Source organism: Oreochromis niloticus, linkage group LG9 (genome assembly GCF_001858045.2).
Source record: "Oreochromis niloticus isolate F11D_XX linkage group LG9, O_niloticus_UMD_NMBU, whole genome shotgun sequence".
NCBI lineage: Eukaryota > Metazoa > Chordata > Actinopteri > Cichliformes > Cichlidae > Oreochromis > Oreochromis niloticus.
The window spans coordinates 33,322,164-33,342,645 of record NC_031974.2 but is presented as its reverse complement, the minus strand read 5'-3'; the positions used below and the strand labels follow the sequence as shown (position 1 = coordinate 33,342,645).

Here is a 20,482-nt window from a genome sequence, read left to right as displayed (position 1 = left end):
AAGTTCAAGCCTGCAAACAAAATAAAGGTGAGTCTGTGGACGATTTCATCCACCGTATGATGACATGACAGGCTTCTCTGCTTCCACGTATGAACAGCATCTGCGTGGCCATGTTTTCCGTGGGTTGAGGCCTGACGTAGCAGCTGAAGTGAAATGCTCGTAAGTGGGAGGACAAGAGGAGCCTCGCTTGGCAGAGCTGCGACTCCACGCCCATCATGCCCTGGATGAAAAGAAAGGCAGAAAAGAGGAGAAACAGAGCACCGACCTGCATAATGCTGCATTTAACAATGTACAAGACCGTAACACACCAGCGTGGAGGATCGAGTGACAGAGGGAAAGGGTGTGGCGGCGGCAGAAGGGGCACTCGAGGTCAAAAGCCAAACTGCCAAGATGCATGTTTCACCTGCGGCCGGCACTGACGCTGGCACAAGAAGTGCCCTAACCGAGACCAGACCCAAGGTGGACAACGCGATGACCAGCAGCAGACTGAGGGGAGGGGGGCGGGACCCCGGGACACGCTTCAGGCTGTCTGTGTGTGTCTGTGTGTGTTTTTGCATCACACACACACACACATGCTGACGCAATGAAGAATGCTTTGCTAAAAAGTGCTCATGCTGATACACAGAACAACACACACACACGCACTGTTGCAAGAAGCCATTGAACATTTCGAAGGCATTTCATGCCACAGAGCAGGCTAGATTCTCATTCTCATTCCCATCCTCCAAGACCCCACACACCCCCAACACGGACTGTTCACTCTTCTGCCCTCGAGACGAAGGTTCAGACGTGTGAAATCCAGAACATCCAGACTCAACAGCTCCTTCTTCCCCACTGCCATCAGACGCTGGAACAGCTGACCGATTTTAACAGTAATAATTTTTGCACATCAGGTCATCTCACATATCAAACCAGCATATTAAGCTCATAGCTCTTTGCACATAAATCTGTTTAACACTTCAATTTTATTTATTCATGCTATTTGTATTTTATCTATTTGTTCATAGTAACCAGCATCTGTGTGTGGACAGCAGAGAAAGAATTTCATTGTACAGAGAAATGCTTTCTTTGTACACGTGACAATAAACGCTTTGAATCTTCGAATGCTGAACTCGACCGACAACAACGATCTCTCCTAAAGCGGTGTATAATTACTCGTGGAGATCGCTACAAATGTCTGATTTATGTGCTCGAGTCAATGGACTGTTTCCACAGTACTGTGGAAGCGCTGGTATGGGCTCTCTCCTGTGGGGACAGGCAGGTGCATCTTAGAATACTTTGTGTGTTTGAAACTTTTCCCACATCGCTGACATCAGTGTGGCTTCTCTCCAGTGTGGATAAGTAGGCGTCTCTCATCGATCTGGCTTTTCCCATCCAGTGACAGATTGATCTTCATTACTTTACTAGAAAAATGAGCTGTCTGCTTACCTGTCCTGGTACAACCACACAACAAGGTCCAGTTGTTTCGTTTAGCATTTCACACAAAGCCTACAATTCACACTAGCAACATACTTTTATTTAATGGCTTTAATGGGCTCGATGTTTCTCATGTTTTAAACTTTCTTCATATTCTGGAGTTTTAATTTCGGCGTACCTGCTCGAGAGGAATAAAATACACAGAAATAACACACAACACACACAAAACACATCAAATCAAATGTGAGTTTTAGTCCAATTTATTTGTTTAATTATCACATCACTAATTAACAAGTAATCACAATAAATTTTTTTCCAAACCGAAAAATAAAATTCAAATTATGAAAAACAAACACACACACGCAAAAAACAAAACAAAAACAAGGAGGTTCTTCAAATGACAGAGTAAGTCTACCTAACACATCCCATAGTTTTTCAGCATGCTCTGCAGGTACAGTAGGTGTTCGTTAGCTAGTGTTACACTTGCATGTCGAGTGTGAGTGTGGCAGCGTTCGATCAAGCACTACGAGGCTCCTTGGACAGATTTCAGAGGAGCTTTTATTAGATAAGCCAAAATGTTAGCTACGGTTCATTTTCTCTGCCTCAAATAAGAAAGTTTTGGGGTCTCTGCCCTCTGAGTGCCATAACGGAGGCTTTGATATGCAGAATGTCCAAATGACAGGCCTGTATGTGGACCTCTGTGCCCACTGTTATGCAGTGGCCTGTGATTCAGGTGTATTAGCTTCATTCCCATTTAGCTTTATTCCTTTATTATATGAACCTGCAGAGGTCACTGTATCCTTACAGAAATGTTTCTCATCTCTTAGGACTGGGCTTATTTCATAGTGTGCAGACATACATGTGCGTGCACTATACATTTTGTTAAAAAGGCTGCAGTTAATTAAATAATTAAGCATATATACGTTTCCTGTTCAATGTTTCTAAATCGAGCTGCTGCCACAACTCCAAGTAAAATCATCTGCTATAATATTTGAAAGACTTGAAGAAGTGCTGCATTGGGGGTCTCAATTCTGGGCGAGATGCAGGCTGTAAAAGCGGCTGTGACAAATTTGATATTTTACACCCTCCAATCAGATGAGCACGATCCCCACAGAGCTGCAGGAGCGCATATGTTATATCTTTACTGCACTTATATCTCAAAAGACATTCTTTACTTAGGTGGCCCATTTCAATAAAAACAGGGAGACCTTTTTATTTTTGCAGTTCTTATAATCAGAATAACAGCCATAATAGTTATGATGCTTCCTTAAGGGTACTTGGAAAACTCCCCACCAACCAACCCTTCTTGGTATCTACTTTGTTTACTTCTTATATTTTAGGGGCCATGAAGAGGACTACAGAGCACATCTGTACACCCGTGTAGTGGTAAGTAGAAACTCTGGGAGAAAAGCAAAGCTAGAGTAAGTTGGGACAGGCACAAGGAAGCTTTTTGCTAGAAGACAGCAGCGCAAACAAAGCAATTCAACTGCTTGATGACAGCTTTTATTAACGCGCCACCATCTGCATATGAAATATTCCCAAAGACAATTCCAAAGACACTGGTTGACTTCCCGTCCCCGTACTTCTGTTAAAAATTAGCAATGACTAAATCAATTAACAGCTGAAGAAGAAGAGAGAGGGCATGGGCATTCACACTACTGCTCTGTTTATGTCGCCGTGCAAAAGCTCACTCAGAATGAAGGATCACTTATTCCTCATTATTTCCACTCCATAACAGTCAACCCTCGCTGATACACTCAAGCTTTAAGGTGCTAATTAATGTCATCAGAGCTTTTCTACAAATCACTGATTTTAGTGTCAGCTTGCACTGAAAACCTCTGTGTTTCTGTAGTTGGATGCTATTGCTAGGAAGAACCTAATGAAGCTGAATTTGCATTTTGCTTTTTGGGAATTTTGCTACATTTGACAAAAACACTGACTTTGCAAACACAGAGACTGGAAACAGCTGTGTGAGTAGTTCAAACGTACTGTTCTTCAGAAAACTGTCGGGTATACCTCAAACATTTTGGCAGTTACAAGATGAGTTTCACCTCGGGCATCACAACATTAGCTCTTTACAGGATTATTGTGGCCAAAAGGATTAACAGTACTATTTCTTATTGTGATATCAACAGAAAATTACAAACAAACCTCTCATGCTAGTGAGGTAACATTTTCAAACATGGTAGCTACTGCTAGCTACCAGAAGCTTGTTAGCTTCTTTCAACGCATTGTTTTGGTTTTATAATTTGGAACTTTGCTGTTTTACTTCACTCTCATAAACCCTGTTTTCAGACACAACAGCAGGCAGCTGTTTGCAGTTTAAAAAAAAAAAAGCACCAGATGGGAGGCAAGTACAGTTAGCAGCTGACTGGTGAAAAAAGCTAGCTGTTAACTGTAGCATGTAGCAGCTAAAGAGTTGGTTGAGACGGAGATAAAAAGAAAATGCTGTTCTGTTATTGAAGTTAGACGTACTACGTTTGCTAACACGTTCCCCATTCTAACTTTATGAGATAATGTTTTGATCTATCATATTTTCATTTGCCAGTCAGTTCGATGTATGGTATCAGTTTCAGATGATACCCAGCCCTTGTTATATTACTGTAATGACTGCTGACAGAATCAGTTTGACAAAGCCAAAAAAGAGCAAACAACCAAACAAAAGAAACCCTCTTTGAATCCTGATAATGGCCGACCTGTGTGTGTTTGAGCCACGGAGTTGGTGCATTCAAATCTGTGGTCGGCTGTGAAATTCAATCATGATTTTAAAAAGGGGAAACAAAGACTACAAACTGGTTCTTCCTCTCTTTTCCTTTAAAAAATAAATCGGCTAAGCTCGACACATAAATTGACCAAACCACAACACGTTCATAATGGACGTCAGCCTTTAACCTGGAGTCATATTATCTGGCCATGCATTACAAAGGCAACATTTGATTACATTGCTACAATAGAAGAGGATAAACCACATCGTCCCCCGCTGCTGTTCCAACAGGAGGACACACTGTTGGAGTGTCAGCTGAAGCTTTAGCCAAATGCCAAACAACATGCTACCATGATCCTCATAGAAACACCTGAATGGGACAAGAAGCACTATCAGGAAAGGGTCACTTACAGGATTTCCTTTTAACAGCAGCACCAGGTTTCTCCTGGCATTTCCTTTCACTTCCTCTGAGCAGTTTTAGGTCTGAGCCTGGGTCAGCCTCATTCGCTGTACTTTAAAATGACAGGAGGCACATACGATACACACAGCTCCTTCGACTTCAGACATATTTCATATTTCCTCATCTACATTTGGGCTGCACACTGAACTTCATCTTCCTCTATTACGTTTCAGAAACGTTCAGGTTACAGGCTTCTTGTAATTTTGCCATTAATAAAAAAACAACCCTTTTCACGCTTCTAGCCACGCCTGCTTTTTCAACTTCCTCTCTCCCTCTGAATCGCTTTCATCACTGTGTGTCTTGGTTTAGAAAAACCTGTGCGTGTTTCCAAGATTTTCTGATCAGACAAAAAAAACGACCACCCGTTGTATTGCTTATGCAGGAAGACACATACAATAAATAAATACAACTTTGTTTTAAAATCAATGAAGAAGGAAAGAAAAAAAGAAAAATGCAAGAAATAAAATGAGCAGAACACCAAAGCTCATTTTTACACGATTTGTGTCACTCAAACACATCATCACAAACACAGAGAATAAAGAGTTAAACAGCCTACGTGTTGTCTAGCTTTATTTTGTTTGTCAGCGCGTTTATGGTAAGTGGTGCTGAAGAGAGAGAGGAGGAGACGGTGAGATGAGTTACTATGATGTCACTGAAGCAGAGAGTAAGCAGGTAACAGGTAACAAACAGCCCCTAGAGTCACAAAGGAAAGAGAAGCCAGCGGTGATTCTGCAGGGTTTCCATGCTGTTTAGTAGATGAGTGAAGTGATTTGCTGCTGACGCCTGTGGGTGTGGACGATACTGTGGGAGGGGTGATGCAGAGCACAGTCTGTCACCAGGCTGTGGGGTGAAGAGGATCCAAGCAAAAAGCCAGAATGTGAGAAAACCTTATGTGCCCTCGTTTCCCCTTCGCTTCTCACCAGGCCCAAGCACAGTCTCCACAGTCACTCAGCCAAATCTAGCAGGGCGAGGGTGATGGCGCACAATCAGTGTGAGAGAAAAAGCATAATGGGACTACTCGATGGGTCAAAATGTAGCAATAGCAGGTTAGAGATATCAAGAGGGGTCACAAAGGTCACGATCCCTTTAAGGAGCTGCAGCGGTCGACCCCCTGGACCTCCACCTGGAGCTGCAGCGAGGAGGGGGCGGAGGGGAGCTGATGCAGCCGACCGAAGCCAGCGACTCGATGAGAGAGACACTACGAGTTGTGGGTTGGTGTTGTTGCTGTTGTTGGTGGTGGTTGGTGTGTAGGGAATAAGAGGAACCGTGTGGGTGGGGTCTGTTACTGTTGTTGTCCTGTGGGGCTAGCCAGGTGACGATGTCAGCGCCGTGGTCCGTGCGAGAGCGAGCATTCTCGCGGAAGTTGAGCTTGAAAGACTCAATCTAAAGCAGAAACGTTGGGGGGAGGAGGGGAGGAAAGGTAGGGAGAGGGGGAGAGAACAAAGAAGAAAAACAGGAAGGACAAGGTGGGAGAGGGGGAGGCGGTGACGTTGAGGGGGGGAGTTGAAATGAGGAGGGCAGAGGGACAGCAGAATTAGATGCCTGTAAGATAAAAGATGGTGATGTGATCAGGAGCTTTGGACTGCAGACAGCATAACAACAATCAGAGACACTCGGCTCAGCAGGACTTAGATCCAAACCTTTCCTGCCTCCTCCTGGTTTACTGTGTGGGGATCCCACCCACACAGCAAACTGACACACACCCACACACACTTACTTGTCTCTGGGATGTGTGAGTCCAGAGCCTGGGGCTCCTGGAGGCCCTCACTATGACAGGGAGCCCCGTCCTTCAGCCCATTCTTCAGGGCAGCGGGGCCCCCAGCCTGCCCTGGCTCGGAGCCTGGGGCCGGGGCAGGGCTGCCACTCAGGGGGTCCCCACTCCCCTCTGTTGTCTCCTGTGCCCCCTCAGCCTAGAAACACATAGCAGGATGTGTCAATTGGTGGGGATGGAACAACCTGGCTCCAAATCTCTATCATCATGGCTGAGAAACTATAAGTTTTAATTATTATTAAAATTATTATTATGAACAGCAACATAAAGTTCTTCAAACAGCAGTTTTGAGTCATTTATTCAGACATTTTTGGATGACAAGAATTTGATTAATGCAGCTAGAAGGATGTGGAGCCAGACTGAGGTGAGGTATGGAAGCTCTGAAAGGTTCAGCGAGAAAAACTACATGTTAGTGATCCACTTTCTAAGTCTGACCTACATTGCTGTCTTACGACTTAAAAACAGGTGAAAATGAAAGATTTTGCCAGGATATTCTGTAAAATAGTCCTCAGACTTGTGCAGGTTAGCATCTTCTGTGAAGGATCATCGCTGGTGATCAGAACTGGGTCTCCCCAGCAGCTCACCTATTTTCAGATGAAGCGTCCAAAAGGGAATCAGTTCACGAGTGGAACCAGAAGTGTGCTCGTCCCCAAAGATTCACCAGGTTATGAACCTGAAAATATCCCTGATGGTCAGACTGTCAGTGGGAACTCTACTGCAGTGTCCTGAGGCGTGTTAATGTGTGCAAACAGCTTTATGAATGACCTTGGCAAAATCCTTGTTCCACCTGTTCCCCAGTGCTGCACTCTGAGGTAAAGCTACTGGATCCGTAATGGAAAGTGGATCCTTTTCCCTTTGGTTGGGAATTCAGAGCTTTCATAGTGGAAGAGATGGAAATACAAAAACCATAAAAACATAAACTTAAGAATACAATATTACAAATAACATCTGAGCATGCCCAATGAATGCAATGATAGAAATATAACTGAAAGTCAAACTCATCAGGTAACAAAGCTGATGTAATGTGAAGGACACGTCTCTACGGTGCCAACATTAGCTTCTCCCATTTAAATCCAGAATCAACTTTAAAATCTTTCTCCTCACACACAACTTCTTTAATAATAAGGTTAAAGGTCTTAAAGACCTCACAGCACCGTATCAGCCCAACAGAGCATTTCACTCTCACACTGCGGCCTTAGTCGTGGTTCCTACACGTTTTAAAGTCCAATGGGAGGCAGAGCGCTCAGCTTTCCTCTCTGCTCCCAGTTTGGATCCATGAGCAGACTGTTGCTGACTGCTGATTTGGAGCTATATAATAAAAACTGAACTGAATTGAATATTATTCTATCTTGGACAAATTTAATGTCACTGTAACAATTTCTCCAAAAGCAAAAATCAAAACCTGTCAGAATGAACCAAAGAGGCCTGAACAGCTGTGCAGTTTATTGGCAATCACTGAGAACTGTAGAAATGAGCCAGGAAACAGTGAGACTGTCTGTTGGATCCTATACAAAAGAGCTGGTTAATGTGGAGTTTAAAACATGTGAAGTAAATCCAAAGATATGTCTGCTGGGAACCATTGTCACCAGTGCTGCTGTGAGTATTTGAGTGATATTCAGCTACAATAGTTAAAGTCCAGTGTGTGTGTGTGTGTGTGTGTGTGTGTGTGTTCATTGTAATGAAGGAGCACATCACACAGAGCAGGAATAGACACTAAACATGGGCAACAATAAGGAAAATGCAGAACACGTCTCGCGCCGTCGTTTAAAAGGAGAAAAGGTTCAGGTTGTGCATAAATCTGGATTCTGCAGATGTAGATGGTGACACAGAATGAAAAAAGGGGATACTGTATCCTTTCATTCCTTCCAAAATAAAGATACATTTTACAAAACTGTGCAAATCAGTTCTAAAAACAGGCTCTGTTATTTTGATGTTTGTTCTATTTGTAGCACTGATCACGATGATCACGATCGCTGGGCAAGCAAACTAGTGAATGAGGATGAAGAAGTGACCATGTGGTGACCATGAAACACAGACAGGCTGCCATAGGCTGAGGGGAACGGTGACATCATTATCATTAGATGAACTGGTCGATTTATATCCATTCTTTTATGTAACATGAACGTTTTGAATGTTTTCAGTTTTTATTAAAGAATCCAAAACCCAAAAATGGGGCCTATATCTGTCACGGCTGCTTTCTGTCTCCCTGAATGTGCTGGGAAAGCATCCAGCATCCAGACGGGTTCACAACCGGAACGTCAGGAGAAAGGAAGCTGGCTGCAGGGACGAGGGTTCGAGGCTGATGTGTGAGGGCATCCCAGCACCTTACATGTCATTACCAACACAGAGGCGGAACAAGACCAACGTAAAAAGCCAGAGTCTTCTTTTTTTGCCCTTATACACGAGTAATCCCACGATGTGACACATTTTGAAATACTAACATGCAGACCGGAAGGAACTGAATTCCCAACAGTGTCCTTCAGACAGAGGTCAGGGTACGAGGGCGATACGGTGAGACAGGATGGGATTTTTTCATAAATTATTGTTTTATTCTGATTATTCTTCTGATGAAATGATCCTACATCTGTGAGAGTGAAGCCAAAACAAAGGAAACCAACACAATCCTGAAGCAGCAGATTTGGTCTTTTTTAAACTTCTGAGGTTATTCAGTTGTGACTGTTTATTGAAATGTCTTTGCTTCGCCCTGTGAGGTCGATTTACATGAAGCTGATTTATGTCGACTTGAGCTCCCAGAACATAAATTCTGCAACAGTTGTCTACAAGCAAAGTTAGCCTTGAGATCAGGGCTGATGCTCCTGGCTTTGGGTTGTAATGCTAGTAAATGTGGCCCAGCAAGTGGGCGGGGCTTCTCTGCTTCCAGTCAGAGATGACCATGACGAGGTCATGTCCCCTGTCGCTGACATACAGAACCACTGTTGTTACTCTGGCTCTGTTTAATATGAGCACTGTACAAAGAATAGTAAATGGATCCCATTGTAAGCTGTGCAGCTGGATTTGTAAAAGTATTTTCTTCCTGGGAGGATGACAGTGTTTTAGTCCATTATGTCCAAAAATGGCCTTAATGGCCTTTTTTGGACATAAATGAATAAAAAAAATGTTTTCTTGTTTTTTCTGTGGTATTGTACCAAAGCCTGACTCACCAGTTGTCCTTCATATTAACCTGTAACTGTTGTGTTGCAGCGCTACTTTCTTTATTCATGAAAGCGAGTCGTGACTGAAGTTGTAGCTAGCATAAGACACGAGTGTTCATTGTTTCACTGATTCCTCTTTAGTTTGTTGACTGATCACAAACAGTTCAGTGGATTCAGAGGGACGTAAACACAGCGTGCGTGTATCGGGCTGCGGCTCGTGACCTCACCTTGACATTTCCTCCTCCGGGTGAATGGCTCACATTGTCCATGGAGCCCACTTTGGACTGAGCCTTTTCTCTAAAGTTCACTTTGTGGGACTCGATCTTCACATCGCCGCCTCCTGCAACACACACATGTACACAGATGCAAGCTCGTGCAGTCAAAGACAGCCCGTGGTGCTTATGTACTGATTCACTGTTGTTGTTTTAGGACAGCAGACTCAGAGTACACAGTTTTTAGCTCACCAGGCTTGTGCTTAAGGTTGTCCTTGGAGCCCAGCTTTGACGTCACCTTACTAACATCCACCTTCTTGTTGAGAATCTGCACCTGTTGATTGTCACAAATGTTTCTTCTTTAATCCACAGATTTGTGTAAAAATGCTCGACTGGGGTTGAATCAAAGGACCAATCAGAAAAAAGAACCCTTCTTACGTCCTGATTATACCTTAAGTTACCAGCATCAGGACAAACAGCACACTGAACAAACCGTATCTTCTAGTTTCTTCCTCCATGTTGTAGAAAAATGTTTTTTTGTGAAATATGTTTGTGCTGAAACCACGACAGACACTAAAAGAAGAAGCTTGGCACAGCATCATTGCAGGAAACCAGAAACCCCCAGATTTATCTCAGTGATTATGATTTTGTCCTCACAGAACCAAGACAGCCAATCAGAGGGCAGAGGCTCCTGTTGGAGTAGGGTTTAGTACGTTAGTGAGAGGGCGGGACAACACAAGACAACTTTAAGGAAGCGAGCGGGAGTGTGAAGCAGGTTCTGGGGAAGGGCTTGTACCTAAGCTTGGCCAGCATGCCAACAACTATAACGCCCCATTTTCCAGCCAAGAGCAGCATTTACGTTACAAACACCTTTAATGTTCCTTTTCTTTACACTGTGCTCCTGTTACAACATTTCATCTGTGGCCTTGCCTTCATTCGAGCCATTTTAATGGGCTCTAAATGTCAGACTAACTGGCCGGTACATGTGGGCGCTGGTTGTGGGCCAGACAGTACTTACATTCCCTCCACCAGGAACATGCTTCATATTGTCCTTGGAGCCCAAGCGAGATGTGACGTGGCTGAAGTCCAGTTTTTTGGAGACTATCTGAACCTATATGGACACAGCATAGCAGCAAGAGGGGAGCAGAGAAGAGCGAGGGAAAAGGGGGGAGGAGACGATAGAGGAGAGGTGAGGTAGAAAAGAAGCAGAAACGAGAAGAGAAAGTGCAGGGAGGAAGAAGTCACCATCACAGGTACGGTTAGAAAGGAAAGGATAGAAGGCGGGAGCGAGGCTCTCTGGCTACAAACACTATTTTAGCTAAACATAGCCGAGTAGTTCAGCATTGCTGCTGCTTAAATAGCGATGGAAACAGCACCCGAACCTGGAGAAAAGGACAGCTGAAGGCCCCACAGAGCACACCGAACCTGTTTTATGAAGCGCACACATGCAGCACGACATACAGACACCGGGCCGGCTCACATGAACGTCTCGGACCCTCGTTAAACTCTTTAAATGGAGACGCTGCCGTACACGTTGGTTAGAACAGCTGAGCTAAACATACACTAAGAATTAAAACACACATATTATTTACAATACGTCAGGTTAGACTGCTACAGCCAACACACACATTTTACATCCAAATGAGTTTAGTACGGTGGCCCTGAGAGGTCAAACAGACCTCAATAAAACAACAGTAAAGAGAAAAATGCAAAAGCACATGAAACACAGCAGAAGTCGAATAAAACACGAGAAAAATAGAAGAAATGCAGAAACAGCTAAAAAACTAAATCACGAAGGAAAACAGAAGCGTTTCTGGGGACACGAGAAGTGACAAGCTAACAGGCTAACAGGCTAAAAGCCAACATGTATCTACAGTATTATATGAAACACACTGTTAAACACACGTTACCTGCACCTCCCTCACAGCACCGATGAGTCCTCTGCTTCTATTAAGCATGTTTGAATTTCATTAAGTTGTTTTTTTTGCTTGTAATAATGCAGTTCATTTTGTTTTATGTCCCAGAAACACTCGTGTTTTGTTTTCTGCTTTAATTTCAGCTTTTGCTGCATTTTTTCTATTATTGTTGTTTTTTATCCAACTTGTGTTTTTTGCTGTTTTTCTATTTGTTTTTTCACCCTGATCTACAATAAGACAGAAGAAGAAGAGCAACAAGCTGGATTTGAAAGGTCCACAGATGATGTCTGTAGCTGTCTGGGTACAGAAGGTAGTTTGGTTGCACTGCAGTCTTCACCTGTGAGCTCAGTAAGCAAGTTCCTGATGAATTTATGCTCTAAACATCTAAATTAAAAGTCCTACTAAACACAGCATGGTGTTCATGTGTAAATTATGATCAGTGGATGGACCCACACTGACCATGCCCATCTTTTATATACAGTCTATGGTAATGATCACATGTACCAATCATGTGACTATATCCATGTGTGACTGATCTTTATTTGGACTTCAGTGACTCGGACGCTCGTTAACAGTTAACATTTAAATGAGTTAAGTTCAAAGAATAATTCGTGTAAGTTGTGCTTCTGTCACTTTTGTAATGCAAACTGATTTGGTGTCTGTTTACATTTCATTGTCATTTACACAAACATAACTTTACATGTTGCTTCTCCTATATTTATAGTTTGGCATGACTCCCTGGATGGTGTATGGATCATAACACAATTTTATTTTTGAACAAACTAAAGATTTAGCAGACTGGGAGAGCAGCGGCTTTATTCAAACAGCTTCTCTACAAAATAACTAGAATCAGCAGCTTTCTACTATTATTTGTGTTAACGCTGCTTCAAACCCCAGGCCAAGGTTAATGATCTTGGTTAATTAATGAGCAGAGGGTTCAAATTTAATTACAAATTAACCATAAATAATCCGATAATTAATTTCCCCACAGACATGTCTGATGTCCGTGTTGGGAGAAACTGAAAGAATAGGAAATTGTGTGTGCAATTTCAAGAGCATCCAGTAGTACTGCCTAGCCTGCTCTTGTGCTCTCACTGGGTCCAGTTATTAAAAAACAACTAACAGAAATGAGAAGCAGAGAAAGGCAACCGGAAAATATATCAAGAGAAAAGAGGGAGTGTAAGTAGTCATGGTGGGAGGATGGAGAGGGAACTCACTTTGCCCTGGCTGCTTTCTTTGGAGGTGAAACCCCTGCTCTGAGAGGAAGGAGGCACCTGGGGAGACAAGTCCACGCAGGGTCAACAACAACACCTCGTTAACAAAAACACAGGAGGAGGAGGTCAGAGTGCAGAGATTGTTTGTAAGTAGGCAGTGACGGTAAGGAATGATGGGACATGGAGGTGAGTTTAAAAAAAGAAGGAGGGCAGCAAAGAAGAATGGAGAGTACATGCACAAACCGAACCCGATCAACCCGATCGACTCCACTGTGAAACCAGGGCATCATATCCTACAACAGAATCAAGGCTAAAAAACGTTAATATTCTGTATTACTGCTTATTATTCAGCTTTTTGTCCATCAGCTACATGTTAGACTTCCTGTAGCAATGACCCCCTGATCTCATATCTTAGCAGTTATTTTGGTGAAATCCACAGAAATCTACACAAGACCAGTGTCGTAAACCTTTTTCAACATCCGTGCTGTTTCGAAAGAGCCTTGATGGAAGTTGTGCGTTCAGAGTGCAATGACAGTAGATGTACATGCAGAGGAAACGCAAAACGACAGACAGTGAAAACGAGAAGAAGAACTATGGAGACCATTTTACTTCAGTTAGTGAGCTAATAGGCTTTTAGTGGGTTGGACTTGGATGATGATATTTTGTGAAGCCAGGTAGGAACCCAGAAGAAGTCAGTGTCAGATGTGAAATCACAGACTGCACGGTCCACTTCCTGTTAGTCCATGTGCAGTCGGTGTCAGAAAACACATGCCACACTCATACGGCGGCAGACTTACCTTCCCTCCTCCGGGCTGGTGCTTCATGTTGTCCGTAGAGCCGATCTTGGAGCGAACGTTGCGGACATCGGGAGCCGCGGCTGTGGCGGGGCGAGCTGTGCTCCTGGAAGCGGTGGTCGCTGTGGTTGAAGAGGCGGCCCGTGGGGCGCGGGGCACCGGGGGCTTCTTCTCTGGCCCCGTGCCTGTGGTGGAGGATGGCGTTGCTGGTTTGGCTGCTGTGGTTCGTGTGCGGGAGGCAGTGGTGGTGGTGGTGGAGGCAGTGCTGCGGGTGGTGGTGGTCTTAGGCTTGCTTGAGTCAGCTAAAGGGAGAAAATAATTATACAGAGCTTTATAGATCTCTTTGCCAAACTAGCATTATGATAGCAACTTTTTCAAACCAGACTTATAAAAAAAGAGGGGAAAAAGCAAAATAAGATATGGAGTGTATGCCAAATCCAAGGCAGAAGCCCCCGGACGACACAGCCCCTGGGACAAACCACTCCACCACCATAAGTAGCGATTCCCGGACGCTGTACCAGTCTGTCGTGGTGAAGAGAGAGCCGAGTGTGAAAGCGAAGCTCTCAACTTACCAGTCGATCTAGGTCCCTACCCTCACCTACGGTCACGAGCTGTGGATAGTGACTGGAAGAATGAGATCGCGGATACTCTCCCTTACAGATGGGTGAGAGGGTGAGAAGTTCAACCAACTCAGAGGGCTCAACTGGAAAGGAGCCAGTTGAGGTGGTTTTGGGCATCTGACAAGGATGCCTCCTGGGTGAGGTGTTCTGGGCATGTCCCAGCGGGAGGAGGCCCCGGGGCAGACCCAGGACACGCTGGAGAGATTATCTCTCTCTCAGCTGGCCTGGGAACGCCTTGGTGTTCCCCCAGACAAGCTGAAGGAGGTGGCTGGGAGAGGGAGGTGTGGGCTTCTCTGCTTAGGCTGCTGCCCCCGCGACCCGACCCCGGATAAGTGGAAGCAAAAGGATGGATGGATGCGTAGGTTAGTTTATCATGAAGAATAAACCAAGAAGTTAAAGAGCTAACGTAGCTAAAAAAAGACACAGCTTTGCTTATCATCACATTATCACACTGTATTCAGTCTTAGATTCTTGTGGTCACACCTCAGGTTAGCTTTCAGACCTTTCACCTTTCAGTTGACGAGCTGCACAATTCCCGACTCACACTTAGATCCAACTTGACAGCTGCAACTCCTAAACTCTAGAACAGCTTCATCAGGTCATCTAGCTCCTCCCATTGTGACTAAAAACACACCTGTGGTCACCACAAACAAGTGAATTAAAATTCATTAATTACTCTTTCATGAATAAACGTGTGACAAATGAGACATTTTCTGGGTGACCCTGAATTTCTGAGCAGTAGTGTATAAATACTGCTAAAAGCCTACTTCCTGTCTTTATTCTAAGCTAGGATAATCACCTCCTGGCTTTATATTTAATGCACAGCTCTTAATGTAAAGCTCTTGGCAAGAAAATAAATAAGTTATTTCCAATGATGTCAAACTCTCTGTTAATCATCTTAAAGATGCGTTTTCAGGAAGACTCAGAGTTCCGACATTACTGCTCCGCGTCTTCACCGAGACACACGAACGGTAATAACAAACACACAACGCCGCCCGTCATCAACCTTAACATAAAAACAAAAAGTGAACATTACAGAAAAATATACAGCGGTGCAAAAACCCATCTGCATCCTTTTCTCTGGTACGCAGGCACCACACGTACCTGTGAAGTGAGTGAAAGACAGACATTTAAAGGGGAGATATTCAAACACCACTGATTTTCAGTGCTGTAATCCTCTCTGAGTAAAGACACTTTAGCTCCAGCATCCTAAGCCAGCCTGCACTGATGCAGTGCAACATTAGCACCAATTCAAACCTGTCAATTCACATACTTTGGCCTGGACTGTATGCCAACTCTTCTTTCAGAGCGCTGAGGCATCCTGGACCACGTGTCCTGCTGTCAGTCCTCCCCGAGAGCCTGTCGGATATCTCCGGCTCCCGTTAAGACATATTTAACGGAGGAAATCCTCCCCCTCGCCTTCATGTTTCTAAAGAGTAATTTGACTTTCTGCATGAACCCTGGCAGATTAGACGAGCTGAGGCTGCATCAGCAAAGAGCTGCAAACTCCTGTCAACAGCAAGGGGACAGTAATCCACCGGCTGCTGTGGTGAAGGTTTTTAACTCTCCAGAGCCTTTCAGCAGTAAAGCCTCCCTCTGCATAAGCCTGCCCAGCATTGTCACGGTCGGACACAATGAGTGCGTTCTGGTGTCACACTCCTGCTGACAGCTCTCCTGCTGCCAAAACATAAACTACTCTGTCAACAGGAGGAGAAAAGCCACAACTGTGCAGGAAGAGACAGACTGAGGAGAAGTGAGGAGAAGATTACAGAGAGGAAGAAACAGGAGAGAAATATATGCAAAGAGAAGGCACAGATGGAGGAGAGCACTGTGGAGTAGCACGGGATCCTTCCCTCATGATCAATACCAACTGCAATACAACTGTCTGCATCTACACTGGACTGTGCAAAGACGTGGATGCACCACAGTGTCGCCCCCGAGCTGACGAGCTATACACAGTGGCTGTCACTTTCTTCAGTGCACATGTTCAACAGCTTGTTAATGCAGATATCTAATCAGCCAATTACAACTGAAAGCACTTAGCCAAGCAGGTATGGTCAAGATGACCAGCTGAAGTTTAAACTGAGAATCAGAATGTGGATAAAAATGATCTACTGTGACTTTGAACCTGGTGCCAGACGGGTCGGCCTTTATAGAGACTGGTCTGAGATCAGACCACAGCTCATGGCAGCAACGAATACAAAACAGAGGCTACAGTTCACACGAGCTCACAAACAGACTGTACAACAACCTGGTGTGATGAGGGTCAGGATTAAACAACAGGTCTGAACAGCATCAAAGTTTGGATCCATACGTATCAGCGGTTCATAGCTGTAGCACATTTTGCTCTTAGCGTTAGCTTTCGGACGTGGAGCAGGAGATCTGTATTATGGATGTGTAGCAGACAAATGCTGTCATCTAAAAAAGGACAAAAGTCTCTGAGGAACGTTTCCAGCTGAGCGGGAACCTTGTTGAATCTCTGCCATAAAGAATTAAAGCAGTGCTGTAACCCAAACAGAACCCGAGCCAGTACTCGCTGCACTCAGCTGTTTAGTGGGCGTGTATTACTCGCCTGTGCCACATGTCAGAAGACTCGGTAGCTTTAAGGTGGCACAGGCGGATTCTTACTGCACCCATATATATAAGTGTGGGCACGAATAGTTCTGCTCAACCCCATCAGCAAAAACGTACGAGTCCTCAAGCTTTATTTTCTCCAACCAGTCCTGTCTGCACACTCTTCATTGTGACTCCGTCTATTTTTACCTTGTTTAGCTTTCATACTTGTTTTTTTTGTTTACCATATGTTTTTATTTTGTTGCACTAATGTAAGGTGACCTTGAGGGTCTTTAAAGGTGCCTATAAATAAAATGTAGTATTATTATTATTATTAAATGTATTATCTGCAAGTCTTAGAATGACCGAACAACAAACATGTACTTACACATGTACTAAGAAAGGAGAATAAACAGACTACACACAGGCTTCTGTGCCAGCCCAGTATAATAGAACTAATACTCTCAGCGAGGCCTGATAAAACTGTTTAGCTCCGCTCTCACTAATGACAAAGTAAAAGTCTAATAAGCTCAGACGCTGTAGTGGTTTCTACCTGTTGAAGTCCTCGGAGTGCTGGGTTTCTTCTCCTCTCCTGGTTTGCTGTCTGTCTTAGAGGCTAAAAAGAAAATGTTTAAACATTTGTCAGTCGTGTAATCTATCAACACAATAAATAAATAAACCGAGTGTAAAGAAAGCCACACACATACCCAGAGGCTTTTTGGCTGCAGCAGTGGTGGTGGTGCGAGTAGACCCTGCTGTGCGCACTGGTGCAGCGGTCTTACTGGCTGCTGTGGCAGCAGATGTGTTTCTGGTGGCAGAACCTGTTTGATTTGAGGCAGCAGTGCTGGACTTTGTCACCAGGGGGCGCTTCTCTGTTGTTGTCTGAAAAGAAAGAGAAAAATAAATCTGGGCGAGGTAATATGTCATCCAGGAAGAGAGAGAAGAAACTAATGAATATGGGCAAGCATCTGCGGAGGGATATCAAATCAACAAAACAAACAGGCAGCAAATTAGGTCACAAAGCATCTTCAGTGTGCCTGGATGTTGTCATCAGTCCAGGCAAATGTTCGCTGGCTTCACTGAGAAATTCAGGTCAAAGATTTTGCCCCAATTGGCGGAAGACATGGACCGAGCCCAAAGCCCTCAACGATGATTACACATTTCACTCAGCAGCGTGTTTGCCTCTTGTAACCCTCAGATGACGCTAACCTTCACATTCAGCTGAGCCGTCCTGCAACGTGCTGTTCATGCTGCACTGAGTCACCCTGCACCCCTGGGTGCTCAGCAGCTCCATCAAGGCTTTTAATATGTTGTTGTTTACATTTCAGGAGCTCAGCAGAAGAGGCTGACAGAAGGCTGACTGGTCTTTTTGGGGAACAAGGCATAACACTGGACAGGCCAATTAATAAATGGAAATTTCACTTTTATTCTATTTTATTGCCAACTCACAACAACATTTGACCCGAGGTGCTTTATATTGTACAGCCAACAATCATATGACCCCCTATGATCAGGCACTTTGGCGACAGTGGGAAGGAAAAACTCCCTTTTAACAGGAAGAAACCTCCAGCAGAACCAGGCTCAGGGAGGGGCGGGGCCATCTGCTGTGAAAGGTTCGTTTTTCCTAACCAAAGAAATAGTTTCTTTGTCCTGACATAATATCAGTTTCATATACAGACATAAACTAATTTTTATAACTGCATGTTTGCAGCTCCTGCGGTGGATAAAAACCAAGTAAATATCTGTACAGTTATTATAAAGAAACACTCATGTCTTTGTCTGAATTCAGCATATTTTCATATAATAACACGGCTACAGTAAAACACTCGTGTTCGTTCAAACGAGAGGCACAGCTAAGTGTTTCAGCGTGTTTAACCCTCTTGGCTTTTTTCCTGCATTTCCAGCTCACAAACTTTACATGCATTTACATTTTCACAGTCTCCATTGTGAGCCTGTGCACGCAAACAGACCAGATGGCAAAGATTCATGACCAAGGGGGAAACAGACGGTTGTTAGAAACTCCACTGATCCTAACCTTAGTTAGAAAAAGCCGAAGTAGTAAGAAATCTGTTGTCCTGATCGATATGGATATAGCCCAGGGGTCAGCAACCTTTTACACCCAAAGAGCCATTTGGACCCGGTTTCCACGCAAAAGAAAACACTGGGAGCCACAAATACTTTTTGACATCTAAAATGAAGATAACACTGTATATATTGTTTTCTACCTTTATGCTTTGTGTGAACAACTAAGGTGTGCTGCTTATAAAATCCATGAAGTGCTACAGAGAAAATTACATTTTATTTATGTAATTAACACATTTTGAACTCTTAAAGAAATATAACAAAAGGAAAGACACCAACCTGAACTAAAATGATGCATGTAGCAAACAAAAACTGTCGTGAGCCGCCTCCCTTATATCGTATTTGGGATTTTGGAGCCTTGACCTGACTTCTAAAAAATTGCAAAATTCAGCCCTAAATATCTATTTTACCTGGTTAATGCGTGCGGCGGGGCGTGGTCTGCAGCGCCGCTGCAGGGGAGGCGGACACACCTGAGCGGCACCGGCAATCACGCCTCGCCGCCTTAACGTCTGCGCTATCTGTGCTGTTGTGTTGTTGGTGGTGTGTGTCGGGCTGTGAGCTGCAAAGCTACAGCCGGCTGTATGCGTACAGCAACCGTGTGTGAAAAGTGCTCAATAAAGAGATGCTGTAAAGCGTGTTCATGCAAACATCGTCGGGTCTGCCGTGATGTGTTTACAATGAGACTTCTGGTCCCGAACCTCTGCGCACAGCGTCTGCAAATCGGGGCTTTCATCTTTACGCAGGACTGTAAGCTGTCATCTGTGAGGCGTGAGCGGTGTTTGTTTTTAACATAGTTCACGGTGGAGAACAGCTGCTGACATAATGTGGATCCAGATCCATAATTGGCCTACCTGGGGTCGAAAGTCTCGATAAATGCACGGCGTTTCGGCGGGTACACCGGCTTCCGTGAGTGTGACTCTTATTTTGAGCGATGAAAAAATAATAGAATTTTATTTTTATATTTCAAAATCACAACAATCTTCCAATATAGAACTACAAGTTAAAAAAGAACTAACATAAATAAAATACACTTCAGCTAAATACTTCTAATTTATTTTCCCAAACCATGCGGAGCCGCAGTATAAGGACTAACGCCGCAGGTTGCCGACCCCTGATATAGTTGAATAAAATGACTTCAAAACATAAGACAGGTTTAGTTTTAAAGTGTTGGGGAGGATTCACTGTGATGACGTCAATCGTGCAGCTCTGTGTAACTGAGCAGGCTGCTGCCCCTGACCGCTTCCTGTTAGCTTAAACTTACCTTGGGTTTAAGCTCACGTGTCGTGCTGGTGGAGGATGACATGGGGCGGCTGGCAGAAGTGGTGGAGGGCCGCTTAGACCCTGCAGCTGCTGTGGAAGGTGCTTTAGATGTGGTTGTTTTTTTGTCTGTAGTGTGGGGGGTGGAGGTGGTGACAGAGGATACGGGACGCTTAGTCAGGCCTGGAGCCGGACCACCGGCACCTGCAGTGCTCGGACGCGTTTTGGCAGCTGCGCTTGGTTTGGTTGCCCCGGCAGCAGGCTGCGATGCAGGACCAACACGCAGGAGATGGATGGATGATGGATGGATAGAAGGGCAAAATAAGGAGGG

General features: G+C 44.3%; 1 protein-coding gene across 13 annotated transcripts in view; it reads right to left on the bottom strand.

Annotated features, from left to right (window-relative positions):
* Window positions 1-1,660: 1,660 nt before the first annotated feature.
* LOC100711676 (microtubule-associated protein 4) overlaps window positions 1,661-20,482 on the bottom strand; it is a 111,024-nt gene continuing 92,202 nt past the window's right edge. For 9 of the 13 annotated variants that reach the window (XM_025910428.1, XM_025910438.1, XM_025910431.1 and 6 more), the window contains 9 exons: window positions 20,156-20,413; window positions 17,520-17,694; window positions 17,366-17,428; window positions 13,643-13,941; window positions 12,849-12,905; window positions 10,734-10,826; window positions 9,968-10,049; window positions 9,731-9,843; window positions 1,661-5,963 (listed from right to left, as the gene is read on the bottom strand). In XM_025910428.1, the coding sequence (XP_025766213.1) occupies window positions 5,667-5,963; window positions 9,731-9,843; window positions 9,968-10,049; window positions 10,734-10,826; window positions 12,849-12,905; window positions 13,643-13,941; window positions 17,366-17,428; window positions 17,520-17,694; window positions 20,156-20,413 (1,437 nt within the window). In that variant the 3' untranslated portion in view covers window positions 1,661-5,666. The other 4 variants (XM_019362967.2, XM_019362966.2, XM_025910432.1 and 1 more) reach the window with 4 other exon arrangements.